Raw genomic sequence first — 14,812 nt, 5'->3', positions numbered from 1 at the left:
AAGCGTAACTTAAGTTAGGACGAAACATCAGAACAAGTCTGATCGCTAGAGAAAGACAGAGTCAGACTCAGCGAAAGACCAACAAAGGCCGCAGAAGTCAGTCGTTGTTCCTCAAAACCTTGACGTAACCAAGACGTCAGTAAGAGACCAACCTCTCCGGCTAGCCGGAAGTGCGACCGAAACAGCAGACTGAGGCTGAAACGACTGCCACATTGACTGACCAGGAGCCAGAAAAGCCCGAAAGCCGGCCCGAAAACCAACCAGAAGAGAACTCAGAGAGAGCTCGGGCTGGTGGACCTAACTAGCTAGCGTGAACCTCACTAAAGAGCGAGGCCACATTCCTCCAACACCCAAGCACGAGAGCCAGGAGAAGGGAGGAAAAAATAGCATCTGATTCTAATTCACCCTAGACAAGGCTGAACACAGAATGAAGACGACATCATCATATTGATCTACACAGAAAGCGAACAGATCAATCTAATCGGTCTCAGACCAAAAACTTGATGAAAGTCTCCTAAAGATGCGAGATCTAACACTGACGTCCCATCTCCCCTTACGAGAGAAGGATGAGTCCTGAAACGGACCAAGAGTCTCTCATAACTGAAACCAGTAGAGGAAGCAAGCTCCGAGTCACCGGCAAAGGCGACCGCGGAGAAGCAAAGGACGAGTGTCAGGAGAAGCCGTGTAGCCAAAGTTAGCTAAGGCTGAGGCTGTTCCTTAACTTGCCTTGAGGGACAAGAAAAAAGAACAGGAACGGAAAGAATACCACTACAGAAAAGTGATTTAAACAAGAAGAGCAAACGCTCGATCGAGTCACTTTCGCAGTTCTGAATATTATATGAGGCATCAGATGGACAGGAAGAAATTGCTATTCACAACACAATGAGTCACGTTCACATAAAATTTGAGCCCGGTCACTTTTATAGTTTCCGAGAAAAGCCCAACGTTAAGTTGTGTGTTGCCGAACAGAAAAGGCTAGTTATCTCCCTTGTTTTTCTGATAACGTTCGTAAAAGGCTACAGATGTAAATACTTTGATGTAAAGAATAATCCTACAAAGTTTCAATCACATCCGATGAACTTTGTCAAAGATATAAAATATCTAATTTTTCCTTTAACGCTGACCTGTGACCTTGAAAAAGGTCAAAGGTCAACGAAACCATCGTTAAAGTGTAGAGGTCATTGGAGGTCACGACTAAACAAAATATGAGCCCGATCGCTTTGATAGTTTCCGAGAAAAGTCCAACGTTAAGGTGGTGTCTACGGACGGCCGGCCGGCCGGACGGCCGGCCGGACAGACTAACACTGACCGATTACATAGAGTCACTTTTTCTCAAGTGACTCAAAAAACCAAAGCCTGTACAAGGTGGTATGCCACCTGAAAACGAAAGTTTTCATCGCCTTACAGGCACCCAAATAGGATGCCCAGCGGCTGATGCACCTTCCGGAAAATAAAGGGAAAAAAACTTCCGCCACAGCTTCAAGGGCAACCTGAGCATTGACGGGAATCCCCAGTAATGTCTGTTCGCTAGCCACAGACCTATAGTCAGAGTGGCAAGCAAAGACAAGGACCAAAGTCACAGTCCAGTGGCGAAAAACCGATGCACGGGATAACCCAAAACCGGAAACCCGTGTACCATAGAATCACTCTGACTTGTACTCTGACTGAAGAGAGAGTATGGAAAAGCCGAGTGAATAAGGACCGAAGGACCTGCAAATAACCGGAAAAAGACCTCCGCTGCTAGCTTAAAGTAACAACTTTAGCATGAACGGGAAATCCCGATTGTGTCTCTTCACTGACCACAAACTGAAAATCAGAATGGGCTAGTGAAGGACACTGACCGAAGTCAACGACCCAGGCTGAAGCACAGAGTGCATAAAGCCAACCGCTGTTTCTCCCTCTCTGGCGTCCAAAGCGGAGAGCCAACAAAAAAGAGAGACAGCATATCCAGCCAAAACCGGGAACGCAGCCGCCGCAACCACAGAAAGCGGAAACAACGGCTGCATGGATTGAGGCCAAAAGCCCTAAAGCCCGGGGGCCAATCAGCTGCCCGTCCCGTCACCGTCGCCTTAGCGTACGTGTGTAGGAGGACCTCTTATTCCGGTAAGAACCGGAACAAACGCAGCCACCGAAAACGCAAACGCGGAAACGAAGGCTGCAAAGACTGAGGCCGCCTGAGGGAGGAAAAACCGCCGAAGCGCCCTCAGGATAGTAGCGGGAAGTCGACTCAGCTGAGGCATGTAGGATGGCCTCACGCTCAGACGAAGACCCGAAACCCAACTCTTCACTGACCACTGATGGAACATCGGAAAGGACGAGTGAAGGAAAAAACTTCTTAGCAAGAACCGGAAAAAGGCAATGTTCTCCTTATCCGGCCGGAAGTCCGACATAGCAGAAGGTGCCGCCAAAAAGGAAGTCACCGAAAGCTGCTACTCTCTCAGTAAAGTACCGCGAAGTCACCTCAGCGGCAGAGTCAAGAATGACCTTAAGCTGAGACGGAACCGCGGTACGAGGCTCTTCATTGGCCGCTGACTGTACAGAGTGGTCCATCAAAGAGGAACGACTGTAATCGTCAACCACGTTGGCAGTATGGTACACTGGATGACCGGAAATCGGAAACCCTTACCCATAGACATCGTCCTGGCTTGAACCTTGCCTAGAAGGCAGAGGGTAAGCCGGAAACCCGTCCGACACCACCGCATGTGGATGGGCGGAAGTCAAAACCTCAGCTGAGAGAAGAGACGACCGTCCTCGGAAACGAAGAGTGTACTAATTGCGGCCGTAAGCCGTGAAGCCCGGAGGCCAGTTCACGGTCCATCCCGTCACTGCTGGCTGGGCGAGCGAGCGAGGGAGGACCTATACTTCCCGCAGGAGCCGGAAGCGCCGTACCGTAAACGGTCGCCGCCGCTGGCTGACAAAGTCCTGCCCTGTAATAGGAGACCTGTCGCCAGCATAAAGGCGTATACGGCAGAAGCCGGAAATGCCGACACCATAACCGCCGAGGGCGGAAACGAAGAATGCACGAACTGCGGCCTGAAGCCGTGAAGCCCGGAGGCCAGTTCACTGTCCATCCCATCACTGCTGGCTGGGCGAGCGAGCGAGGGAGGACCTATGCTCCTGGCGGGAGCCGGAAGCACAGTACCGTAAACGGTCGCCGATGCGAGCTGACAGTGTCCTGCCCTGTAATAGGAGGCCTGTCGCCAGCAGAAGGCGTGTCCGGCAGAAGCGGGAAATGCAGACCCAGCAACCGCCGAGGGCGGAAACAAAGAATGCTTGAACTGCGGCCGGAAGCCGTGAAGCCCGGAGGCCAGTTCACGGTCCATCCCATCGCCGCTGGCTTTGCGAGCAAGCGCGGGAGGACCTATGCTTCCGGCGGGAGCCGGAAGCGCAGTAACCGTAAACGGTCGCCGCTGCTGGCTGACGATGTCCTGCCCTTATAAAAGGAGACCCGTCGCCAGTAGAAAGCAGGGAGTGCCCCTGCGCCAAAGAACTGTTTCCCGGAAGGGAATGTCCAAGTGCTTCACAAGAGCTGAAGGACCAGTTCGACTTACTTGGTACATCTCCGGAGGAGACAAAAGCAGCCGAGGCAGGAAGCCGTGAAGCGGAAACAGAAGTGACCACAACGGAAGAGAGGGAACGTACATCCCCCCCTTTAGCCGAAAAGGAAGCGCTATGACCAGCGCTGCATCTCCGACTGGACCAAAGAACGTATCTCTGGAAAAAGAGACTGCAACAAAACGAGGACACAACGTCCCCTGATCCGACGCCGACAAAGCAGAAGGCGTAGAAACGATACTTGCACTAGCACAAACAGGAGTGCTAGAACGCGTAGGTGAAATTGGAACCGACAAAAAGATGTTGCTTGCTAAAACGAAACAACAGCTATCGGCTAAGAATTAGAAGACTTAGGCAAAACCTTACTCTTCACAACTGCTTAAAGCTTACATTTATCCTGGTCTGCCATGCTGACCAAAAAAACAAAGTAAACAAGCGAAAGAATAGCACGAGCACGCGTGCTAGAAAGCAGTGGTGAAGTAGGAAACGTCAAAGTGACGTTGCCTGCTTCGTCCGAAACAAAAGTTATAGGCTTAGAACTAGAAGACTGAGGCTTGGCCTTACCCTTCAAAAATGCTTTACACTTACGTTTATCCTGGTCTGCAATGCCGACCAAAACGAACAAAGTAAACAAGCAAGAAATAAACTGAAAAAGTTACTGAAACATAAGTCCAACGGACAGCAAAGCAGTAACTACACAGTAAGAAAACTAACCAAGCTTGCAACAATAAGTCATGCACAAGCGTGGTAAGCACGCCACAAAATACAAGCCAGCAAAGCTAACTGTAAAAAACATGACGAGACACGCACAACAGGTTACTGATAAACAAAGTCCACAGGACAGCAAACAGCAACCAACAGAGAACACGTACGTGACAACAACAAAGAATTAGATCGAGCTCACCAACTATGAGCCCACTGGGGAATAGACGGTTACGTGGCCGGCAGGTGAATAAATCCCACAAGGTAGCCACAGAGCGAAAATTTCAAGCCCCCTACTCCAGGGTCTGCTGAAAGTCAGAATGATATTGACACGTGGGGTTAGGAAGGAAGTAGCTATATGGGAGGTAACTCCCTGGGTCGAGGCTCATTACCATATGCTATTCCAGCTTTTTGGTAGTGGGTTGCTTCCCTTAGACGGTTAGCTTTTTTCAGTACCTTAGCATCTAGACTGTGTCAAATGCTTCATGTGATTCGGAGTAAAAATATGTAATTTAATTGAAAGTTACTGTCATGCTCAGAGGTAAAGACGTCCACAATAAGTTCAGATGACGAAAAATAAAAACATCATTGCATGACATCATACTGAAGAGACGCATTCCTTCCTTTCCGTTTCATCAAAGAATGAAAGTGACCAACAGGCTAAGAGCAAACCCCTCACCTTCTTGTAGGCCATCTCAAAGAGCTTAAGGGACTGTTGCTGGAGCTCGCTGATTTCCTGGCGGAGCTTCTCCGGCGCCTCATTCTCCTTGTTGGCCAGAAGCGCCTTCACATCCGCTAGCCTCTGACGCAGCTTGTCACTCTGCACAGGCCAACCACAACGTCACTCAGTTAGTTAGGAATCATGCATGGCACATCATCACCACAGTGCATGCTGTCTTTTTCACTCTTAGCACAACCCTGACATCAGAAATCCACGACTCAACATTATATTTCCAGTTGCCCCCAACTGAGAGCAGGCAGCTCAAGCGTCAACTTTCAATTGATAATAAATGCATCTCATTCTCAAAACTGAAAACAAAGGCCTGTATATCACCGACTTTTAACCTAGAATGATTGAACGTTATTGTCATGCTCAGAGGTAAAGACGTCCACAATAAGTTCAGATGACGAAAAATAATAGCATCATTGCATGACATCATACTGAAGAGAAGCATTCCTTCCTTTCCGTTTCAGAAGTAGTTCAACTCTGTAGAGAGCCGTTCTAACAGGTGCATCAGCTCAAGTGACAAGCGTTTTCTCACGTCATCAGCTGGCAGTTGGTCCTTGAACTCATCCATTTTGCTCTCTGTGTCGTGGATGATACTGTCGGCCTGGTTCAGTACTTCCACCATTTCCTGTCACAAATATAAACCATGTCCATAAGCAAGACAGACAAAACACAAACAGAAGATCCAAAGTGATCAGCAACAACCACAGCGACACTCATTCTGAGCATTTTGATTTAAACCAAGTTAAATTATTTACTGTCAACGTTTTGAAGAATCTTGTTGCATTTGACCCCTGCAATCTTTGACAAAACTCGTACACTCTCTTGGAACAGCAACTGTATGTGCTGTTTGTGTCTTGCTAGATGCTGGGACAAGTTAAACATTTGACTTTCGCATCAAACCATAAAGGCATTCTTTCTCTTTTAATATCATGCTCAGTGAAAAAGCTTCAGCAGCAGTTATTATGGTGAGGAAAAATTGTTTGAAAACATCATTGCATGATATTTTGATAAGCAATAACAATAACAACAGCACTTTATTGTCCAATAAAATATTACATAAAAATGGAAAATTTTCTTCGGCACACCCTGCCTGCCTGTAAACGATTATAACAATTGTATAGGAGGACAACACACATAAAACATAAAACATAGGTTCAGGTATGTAATAACAAGCACGCCTATCATATTTCCAATAACACTAACCTAAAGTGCTGTCTGTGTCATCTTTAAATTCAATAAATGTACAGATAAAATATAAATAAGGTCAAACGTCTTTAAGACTATCACAATCAAATATAATATTGCACTATGTAAATTTACCCTCTCCTATCACAGGAGTTGGGTTTTACAGCAGAGCAATCACATTACGAATAATCCTGACAAAAGCAAAACCGTAATACAGTTTTCATCCTATTTCAAACTAATTCAAAATGATTTAAATAATCCATAAAAGCGTTACTTTCATGCAATCATGCTCAGTAAAAAGGCTTCAGCAGCAACTGATATGGTGAGGAAAAATTGTATGAAAACATCACTGCATGATATTTGGATATAGAAGCAATCCTGACTAAAGGAAGATCATTATACCGTTTTCATCTTATTTAAAAATGATTTAAATAATCCAAAAAAGCGTTACTTTCACTGAATCATGCTCAGTAAAAAGGCTTCAGCAGCAACTGATATGGTGAGGAAAAATTGTATAAAAACATCACTGCATGATATTAGTATACAGACACAATCCTGACTAAAGAGCAAGACAATGGTCGCATTGTTTGTCCTATTCCAACCCACGTCAATACAATTCAAATCATTCATAACCGTTTACTTCCATCAAGCTGTTGATATTAGTGGAGCTGTGTGATGTAAAGAAACCAAGCTAACATGTCCTGTTCCAATGCTATCAGAAACAAAACTACCCAGTTACAGCAGACACACATGTACACTAAACACACATATCACACAGAAGTTCCCAAGTGAGCAGTGCATGAGAACCTAAGTGACAACCATTCAAAGACCTTAATTTAACCTAGGTTTTATTTGCATTGAAGTTGGCAATATCAAGGATATTGTCACTTTCCATCACTTCTGATTTTGATAAGAATTGTACATTCTTCAGCCTGCACACTGTATGTGCTGTCACTATCATGCTAGATGCTAGGATAAAGGAACCATCCGCTGACTTTGATAGACCAAAAAAGCATTTTTTGTATAAATATCATGCTCAGCAAAAAGGCTTCAGCAGCAACTGATATGGTGAGGAAAAATTGTTTTAAAACATCATTGCATGATAATATATGGTTATGAGAAGCAACCCTTACTAAAGAAAAACATTTTTTTTGCATTCATCTTATTTTAAACTACATTTGTACTTCAAATAATTCAAAAAGCTTCCATCTAGGATTTGGTTTTTAAGGAATATGTCGAATAAAGAAACCAGACCAACATATTCTGCTCCAATGCTATCAAAGACAAAATAATAAAGTCACAGAGAGAGTACACACACACACTCACACACCCTCAGTCCAACACCCACACATTATGCAAATGAACAGTGAGAACCTCGGTGATAATTATTCACATACCTTAATCTTTCAATTTAAATCAATAAGTTAGCAAGATTAAAGATCCATATTTTTCCTTATATCATGCTCAGCAAAAAGTTGTCAGCAACAACTGATATGTTGAGGAAAAATTGATTGAAAACATCATTGCATGACATCTGGATATGAAAAGCGGAACCCAGTCACAGACAGAAAACGTGAAGATGGAATAAGTCTGAGACGCACCTTCTTTTTCCTGTCATCCTCTGCGTGGGCTTCTGCGTTCTTGATCATGTTCTCAATGTCATCCTTGGACAGACCACCCGATGACTGGATCACGACTGAAACACAACAAAATGTCATGAACAGTCATCCTACCCAGAAACATCAATGCTACTGCTGACAAGAACTCTTTTCAAAATGTACCACAGTTTGGTCAACTCCTCTACTTGGTGTTTGCTACACAGTCTTCTCTGCTAAAGTTATCTGGCTTCCTACATGACACACAGACACAGAGACGTCTGACATCTTTAGCGCAGATTACAGCCATACAAAATATGGAGCATCAACACATGTTCATAGAAATATTCGTTGTGATCAAATTGGTGGAGGACCCTTTGCTGAACGAGATATTTTTCAGCAAATGAATCAATGCACAGCTGCCATGCTCAGAAAATAAACACTTCATCAAAATTGATTATGATGACGAAAAATATAAAGCATCATTGCATGGCAGAATGACAGCTACTTTCCTTTTCTTTCCTTGCACATCCCAGGGTTTCATTTACTAGTGCGCCATTAGCGCATTAAATCTGAAAATGTCCATCACAATTCCCTTCCGTGTGTCAAAGGGCGCATTGAGATTACGTACCACTGCGGCACCAAATGTACACTTTACATCGGATTACACACACACACACACACACAGAGATAACACGATATAGCAGCTAATTCTCAGATGGCACCATATTGCACCATTTTGCATCTTTGGTCGAAACTCGTACAGGCCTCTTTGGCGCTTCTTGCCTTTGACAATGTCCCATTGGAATTTGGTTGAGGGGGACAAATGTCCCATTGCCTTTTTCTCCCAGGCTAAACGCTGCACATCCACACCTCGCCGAGTTCTTTTTCAAGAGTTAAACAACATCAACAAAAATGAACGGACTAAAGTACTACATGAAGTCTCCAATATGAGCACAACTGCCATGCTCATAAAATAAACACTTCATCAAAATCGATTATGATGACGAAAAATATAAAGCATCATTGCATGGCAGAATGGCAGCTACTTTCCTTTCCTTGCACATCCATACCTCGCCGAGTTCTTTTTCAAGAGTTTAACAACAACATCAACACAAGAAGGGCAAAGCCCATACGACTCACATGCTTGACCTTCTGCTTTACACATTTTTCCTACCAAAATACATGTGACCTTGACCCAAGGTCAAGGTCATCCAAGGTCATGCAACACAAAGCTGTTAATTCAAGACATAGGAAGTACAATGGTGCTTATTGGCTCTTTCTACCATGAGATATGGTCACTTTTGGTCACATTTCATAAGGGTCAAAGTGACCTTGACCTTGATCATATGTGACCAAATGTGTCTCATGATAAAAGCATAACATGTGCCCCACATAATTTTTAAGTTTGAAACAGTTATCTTCCATAGTTCAGGGTCAAGGTCACTTCAAAATATGTATACAATCCAACTTTGAAGAGCTCCTGTGACCTTGACGCAAGGTAAACCAAACTGGTATCAAAAGATGGGGCTTACTTTGCCCTATATATCATATATAGGTGAGGTATTCAATCTCAAAAACTTCAGAGAAAATGTGAAAAATGTGAAAAATAGCTGTTTTTTAGACAACATTTATGGCCCCTGCGACCTTGACCTTGAAGCAAGGTCAAGATGGTATGTATGTTTTTTGGGGCCTTATCATACACCATCTTGCCATATTTGGTACTGATAGACTGAATAGTGTCCAAGAAATATTCAACGTTAAAGTTTTCCGGACGGCCGGACGGACGACTCGGGGGAGTACATAGACTCACTTTTGCTTCGCATGTGAGTAAAAAAATGAGCGTACTTAAGTCCCACATGAAGTCTCCAAAATGAGCACAGGAGAACATGACAAAAGGTGAAATGACTCACTCTGCTGTTCCTTGCCGGTTCCCTTGTCTCTGGCGGAAACGTTGACAATACCGTTGGCATCGATGTCAAAGGTCACTTCTACCTGGGGCACACCTCTCGGTGCAGGAGGGATTCCAACCTGTGACACACACACTCTGAGCGTCCAAATCCACTTTCCAAACTTTCACATCATTTTGAAATAATTATACAAAGAAAGCAAGATACAGCCAAAAATTGTGACTGACTTGTGCTTTCTTTAAAAAGTTCCTTTTAATTTTTCAGCATTTCCAGTAATGACACAAAGGCAGCATCACTGCCAGGTATTGTGAATTATTCTTAACTCACACCGTCAAAAGCTCCTTGACGTTCAGATTACCAATGAGCGGCGCTTTTTGTAACGTGAAGCACCCGTGTTGCTTCACACCAAAACTCTGAACAACTCGGTCAAACTTTTGTAGAAGTTTCACAATACAGTGGAGTACACATTTATTTGTTCTAGGTCGTGTCATGCCCATGATCCTGGTTAGTTTCTTTTTCTCCGCTTCGTACTATGCTTAAATTCAGCGTATCAAGAGACATTACAACATGAAAAATGTTTTACATGAAAACAGGACACACATGTGCCAGAACAGTTCTACCCTTAAAACCAGACTGCTCCCTGTAAATCAGGTGAACAAGCAACGTGTTTTACGTTACTAACTCCGCCGCACAATGCCCACTCTGCGCCAGGTTTAGGAGCTGAACTGTGAAAGAAACTATCACAGTCACTTTCTTCCCAAAGGCAAAATCCAAGCCAAAGAACACTGAAAGTGGAGAACATACCAGTGTGAACTGTCCCAAGATCTTGTTGTCGTTGGCCATCTCACGCTCTCCCTGGAACACCTTGATCTCCACCTGCGTCTGGCCGTCGGCGGCGGTAGAGAAGATCTGCGACTTTTTGGTGGGGATGGTGGTGTTGCGGTTGATGAGCTTGGTGAAGACACCGCCCAGCGTCTCGATGCCCAGCGACAGCGGTGTTACGTCCAGCAGCAGTACGTCCGTCACGTCACCAGCCAGCACACCGCCCTGCAATACAACCCAGTACCGCCTTTCTTATAACACCTATCGTAACTGTGAAAGTGAAAGGTTAAGTTCAAGGCGAGTTATGTAAAGCTTACACAAAATGTAGGAGGACATGCAGTGGGGGCAAGCACAGCAACATTGAACATCACTGAAAACACACACGCACACATTCACTTGTAATTTTCTCATTTTCTTTTCTTGCAACAGCTCAAAGTCAAAAATTAAGCTGGAATATCACCATACACGAACAGTTTGCAAGGTTAGAGTTTTCATTTTACCTGAATGGCAGCACCAATTGCAACAGCTTCGTCAGGGTTGACAGACTTGCTGGGCGTGCGACCAAACAAGTCCTGTACTGTGGTCTGAACCTGCAGCAAGAAAACAACTTTGTAGAATTGTTAGTACATGACAGCAACACACAGGCAGATATAATGACATTGCAGAGAGTAAGGCGTAGCCACACTTATGCAATGAATGGATAAAAGCACTCAAATTTAACTGGCCAAATACTTTTCACAGTGAGTACGAAGCTACTGCGGTAAAACCTAGCAAAGGGGAGTGGTTTTACTTTAAATTACACACATGAAGTCATCATAATCTGCAGTATCAGTATGCACATAACAAGAAGCACCTTTAAGATACCCATAAAACAAAAGCTTGCGCTGGGTTTTCTAAAACAGCACATTTCTTTCTTTATTTGGTGTTTAACGTCGTTTTCAACCACGAAGGTTATATCGCGACGAGGGAAAGGGGGGAGATGGGATAGGGGAAAGGGGGGGGGGGGGGGGGGGGGGGGGAGATGGGATAGAGCCACTTGTTAAGTGTTTCTTGTTCACAAAAGCACTAATCAAAAAATTGCTCCAGGGGCTTGCAACGTAGTACAATATATGACCTTACTGGGAGAATGCAAGTTTCCAGTACAAAGGACTAAACATTTCTTACATACTGCTTGACTAAAATCTTTACAAACATTGACTATATTCTATACAAGAACCACTTAACAAGGGTAAAAGGAGAAACAGAATCCGTTAGTCGCCTCATACGACATGCGGGGTGCAGAGAAATAAGGATGTGGAAAAGAAGACTTTTGGTAAGTGAAATAAAGGTGATGGATCCAGTCAGGTAGAAATAAGACAACAAGAAAAGAATTGGAAAACTGCAGGGAATAGTAGGGAGAGTTTTCTTGGAAGGAAATATAGGTGAAAGGACTGGTAAGGCAGAAATAAGACAAAAGAAGAGAAGAAACAGAACCGTTAGTCGCCTCTTACGACATGCTGGGTAGCATCGGGTAAATTCTTTCTAGTCCCAACCAATATGGGACTCCCCCTAACCCGCGGGGGGTTAAAACAGCACAGCAAATCCTCTGCCATTAATAATAAAACATTTATATAGCGCTAGATAATATCCAAATAATTACAATTCGCAATAAATGACGCCTTCCAAAACATGGGAAAATATACATTGATAAGCAACATACGTAAAAATGTACAGAGAAAAACTAAAAACACAACTGTGCATAAAGCGCTTTGTGCTGCAAGGAAAGAGCTATGTAGATGTACTATTATTATTTTATGAACAACAATGCTGTCAGAAGCCTTACCTTGGGCATGCGGGACATTCCACCGACCAGGATAACCTCTCCGATGTCTGACTTCTTAACCTCGGCATCCTGCAGGGCTTTCTGACACGGGGTGACAGTGCGCTTCACCAGCGGCTCCACCAGGGCTTCGAACTTTGACCTGGAAAACTTCATGTTCATGTGTTTGGGACCACTGGCATCCATTGTGAGGTAGGGTAAGTTGATGTCAGTCTGAAAGCAAGCACATGTACAAATTTTATTAAAAAAAAGATAAGAATTGTGGTACTTTGCGATTTAAAAAAAATTAAAAAAATTCTATCTATGGTAGAACAGGAGTAACACAACTGTACTTCACCAATCATCTTTAAAGGCACAGTAAGCCTCCCGTAAACCATCACAGATACTGTCAGGCTTTTACACACAGTACAAACACCCTTTCATTTAAACACACACCGTTTGAGAACATCCTGGGTGCCCTCCGTAAAGAGCAAGCAATTTTCAAAGAATTTATTTTTGCATGGTTTATCTTACCCCGAGCCATTGTGAACCCGTGTGATCCAGTTTCCCTTTTTTCACAATGTAGTCGTCAGTTTGTAATTCGCTGTGAGCTTATCTGCAATAGCACGTTATTATCCCAATGCCCCATGAACCGCCCGGCATGGCCCGCCGGAAGTGCCCTATGAAATCCCTGAAACGCCCGGCATGGCCCGCTAAACACTAGGTCACCTACTTTCACTTTCGCTTTGAGCCTTACCCATAAGGCCTTGCGACCGGATGTGATTAATGCACTTCCTTCCGGCTGCTTCATTCTAGCGTTTGCAGAGTTTGAATCGATGGGATAGTGTGTTAGCTGTGAATTTTCAAAGTTTGAGATTTTTTTGTCTGACAAAAAGGCGTTGAACGAAGGTTTAGAAGTATGGTGTTCGATCATGGGGAACTCAGATGACGATTCTGACACGCCTTTTGAAGGTTTTCTACTTTGAAAGGGGATGAGTCTGACATCGATCTGGGTGTTGTTATTCGACAACAAGACTTTCGGGAGAATATTTCTGGGAGTTTTCAACATATATTGGTGTAAGGCTGACACGTTGGACATTTTTGAAGAACACTTGCTGGATTTTTTTTTTTAAACAACATTTAGTACATCGGAAGTGGACAGAACATACTTGCATATGAAACTATAGTGTATTCTCGAGTTATTCTGCCATCTTCTATATAAATGTGAGTACTCTATGATTTTATATGAATTGTTTTGTTTTGTATGTGTGCATGTTGTGCGGAGTAGTTTCCCTTTGCTCAGGATTTAGAAGGCTGCCTGCCATTTTTTTGTCAGGGGGCATTGGGTTAAGTACCTCTGACTATGCACGAAACAAACGGCTGTGGTTCACAAGAACTCTACCGATGGCTTTTGACTGTTCAGAGGAACTGGCGATAGACATAAACCGTCGTCTGCTACGAGAACCACGACCTTGCGTGACCCTGCTTCCGGGCTTTTCTTTTTTCAAACTTTCAAAACTTGTACTGATCTTGTCTTGATTAAAAAAGAATTTTTATGATTTAAGAATGCTTGTGTAACAAGCTGTCAATTTATTATTTAGATTTTAAAAGTTAGGTCTAGCGCCAAAACGCACCACGGTCTGATTGTGTGAGGAGACAATCCGCAAAATTAATTCTTTGAAAATTGCTCGCTCTTTACGTAGGGCACCTAGGATGTTCCCGTTCGGTGAGCGTTCAAATGGAAGGGTGTTTGTACTGTGTGTAAAAGCCTGACAGTATCTGTGATGGTTTACGGGAGGCTTACTGTGCCTTTAACTCTTACCAGTTCGCTCCCTTGCCCATCGTAAGCAAGCTTACGATGCCCCCCCTGTAGTTTTCCACTGACCAATTATCTAATTAAATTTTTTTTTTTTTTTTTACATTGGATGGGTTGGACAGTGGATAAACTCATATTTAAGACACACTTTATGACTGAAACAAGCTTTGTTTGGCTTGTGAGCGTGTTACCGGGAGAGAAAGCATCATTGGTGCCCAGGAGATCAGAGGTCTGTGGCGTATTTATCCGGCTTCTCGACAGGTTCGTAACCAACTGTTGCTAGAGGGGTTTGCTCTGAGAGGTCTCTCAGTTCAGGTAAAGGGTACGAACCCCTACATTCTTAGGGGCACCGACGGAGTGGAAGTCCCCGCGACCAAGCTATGGATTGATGATCTACCTCTCTCTGTGTCCAGCACAGATGCAGAGACCGCTCTTCTGAGAGTTGGTTGTGTTATGCGATCAAAGATTATTCATGATAAAATAAGAGACAAAGATGAAAAACTGACGCGCTTTCTGACAGGGAGGCGTTTTGTGTTCATAAATGTGCCAGCAAAGCCTCTAGACAAACAACTGAAAGTTGGAAGTTTCCAAGCAAGGCTCTTCCACAAAGAGCAACCCAAAACAGAAAAGGGGATTCCCCAGTGCTCCCGCTGCCTCCAGCCAGGTCACCGAGTTTGGACATGTGTCAACCCTATCACG

General features: G+C 44.0%; 2 protein-coding genes across 2 annotated transcripts in view; one reads left to right on the top strand and one right to left on the bottom strand.

Moving 5' to 3' along the window:
• The window catches only part of LOC138981554 (stress-70 protein, mitochondrial-like), a 33,098-nt gene that overhangs the window by 5,035 nt on the left and 13,251 nt on the right, over window positions 1-14,812 (bottom strand). Inside the window, exons 9-15 of the mRNA XM_070354508.1 lie at window positions 12,322-12,531; window positions 11,000-11,089; window positions 10,482-10,724; window positions 9,681-9,798; window positions 7,774-7,868; window positions 5,520-5,612; window positions 4,937-5,077 (exon numbers count right to left, since the gene is read on the bottom strand). Of these exons, the coding sequence (XP_070210609.1) occupies window positions 4,937-5,077; window positions 5,520-5,612; window positions 7,774-7,868; window positions 9,681-9,798; window positions 10,482-10,724; window positions 11,000-11,089; window positions 12,322-12,531 (990 nt within the window). The remainder of the gene's footprint in view (window positions 1-4,936; window positions 5,078-5,519; window positions 5,613-7,773; window positions 7,869-9,680; window positions 9,799-10,481; window positions 10,725-10,999; window positions 11,090-12,321; window positions 12,532-14,812) is intronic.
• LOC138981557 (kyphoscoliosis peptidase-like) overlaps window positions 1-14,812 on the top strand; it is a 176,546-nt gene that overhangs the window by 149,701 nt on the left and 12,033 nt on the right. The gene's annotated exons all lie outside the window — the stretch shown is intronic.

The sequence above is a fragment of the Littorina saxatilis genome, linkage group LG12 (assembly GCF_037325665.1).
Source record: "Littorina saxatilis isolate snail1 linkage group LG12, US_GU_Lsax_2.0, whole genome shotgun sequence".
Lineage (NCBI taxonomy): Eukaryota > Metazoa > Mollusca > Gastropoda > Littorinimorpha > Littorinidae > Littorina > Littorina saxatilis.
This window is presented reverse-complemented; position numbering and strand designations above follow the sequence as displayed.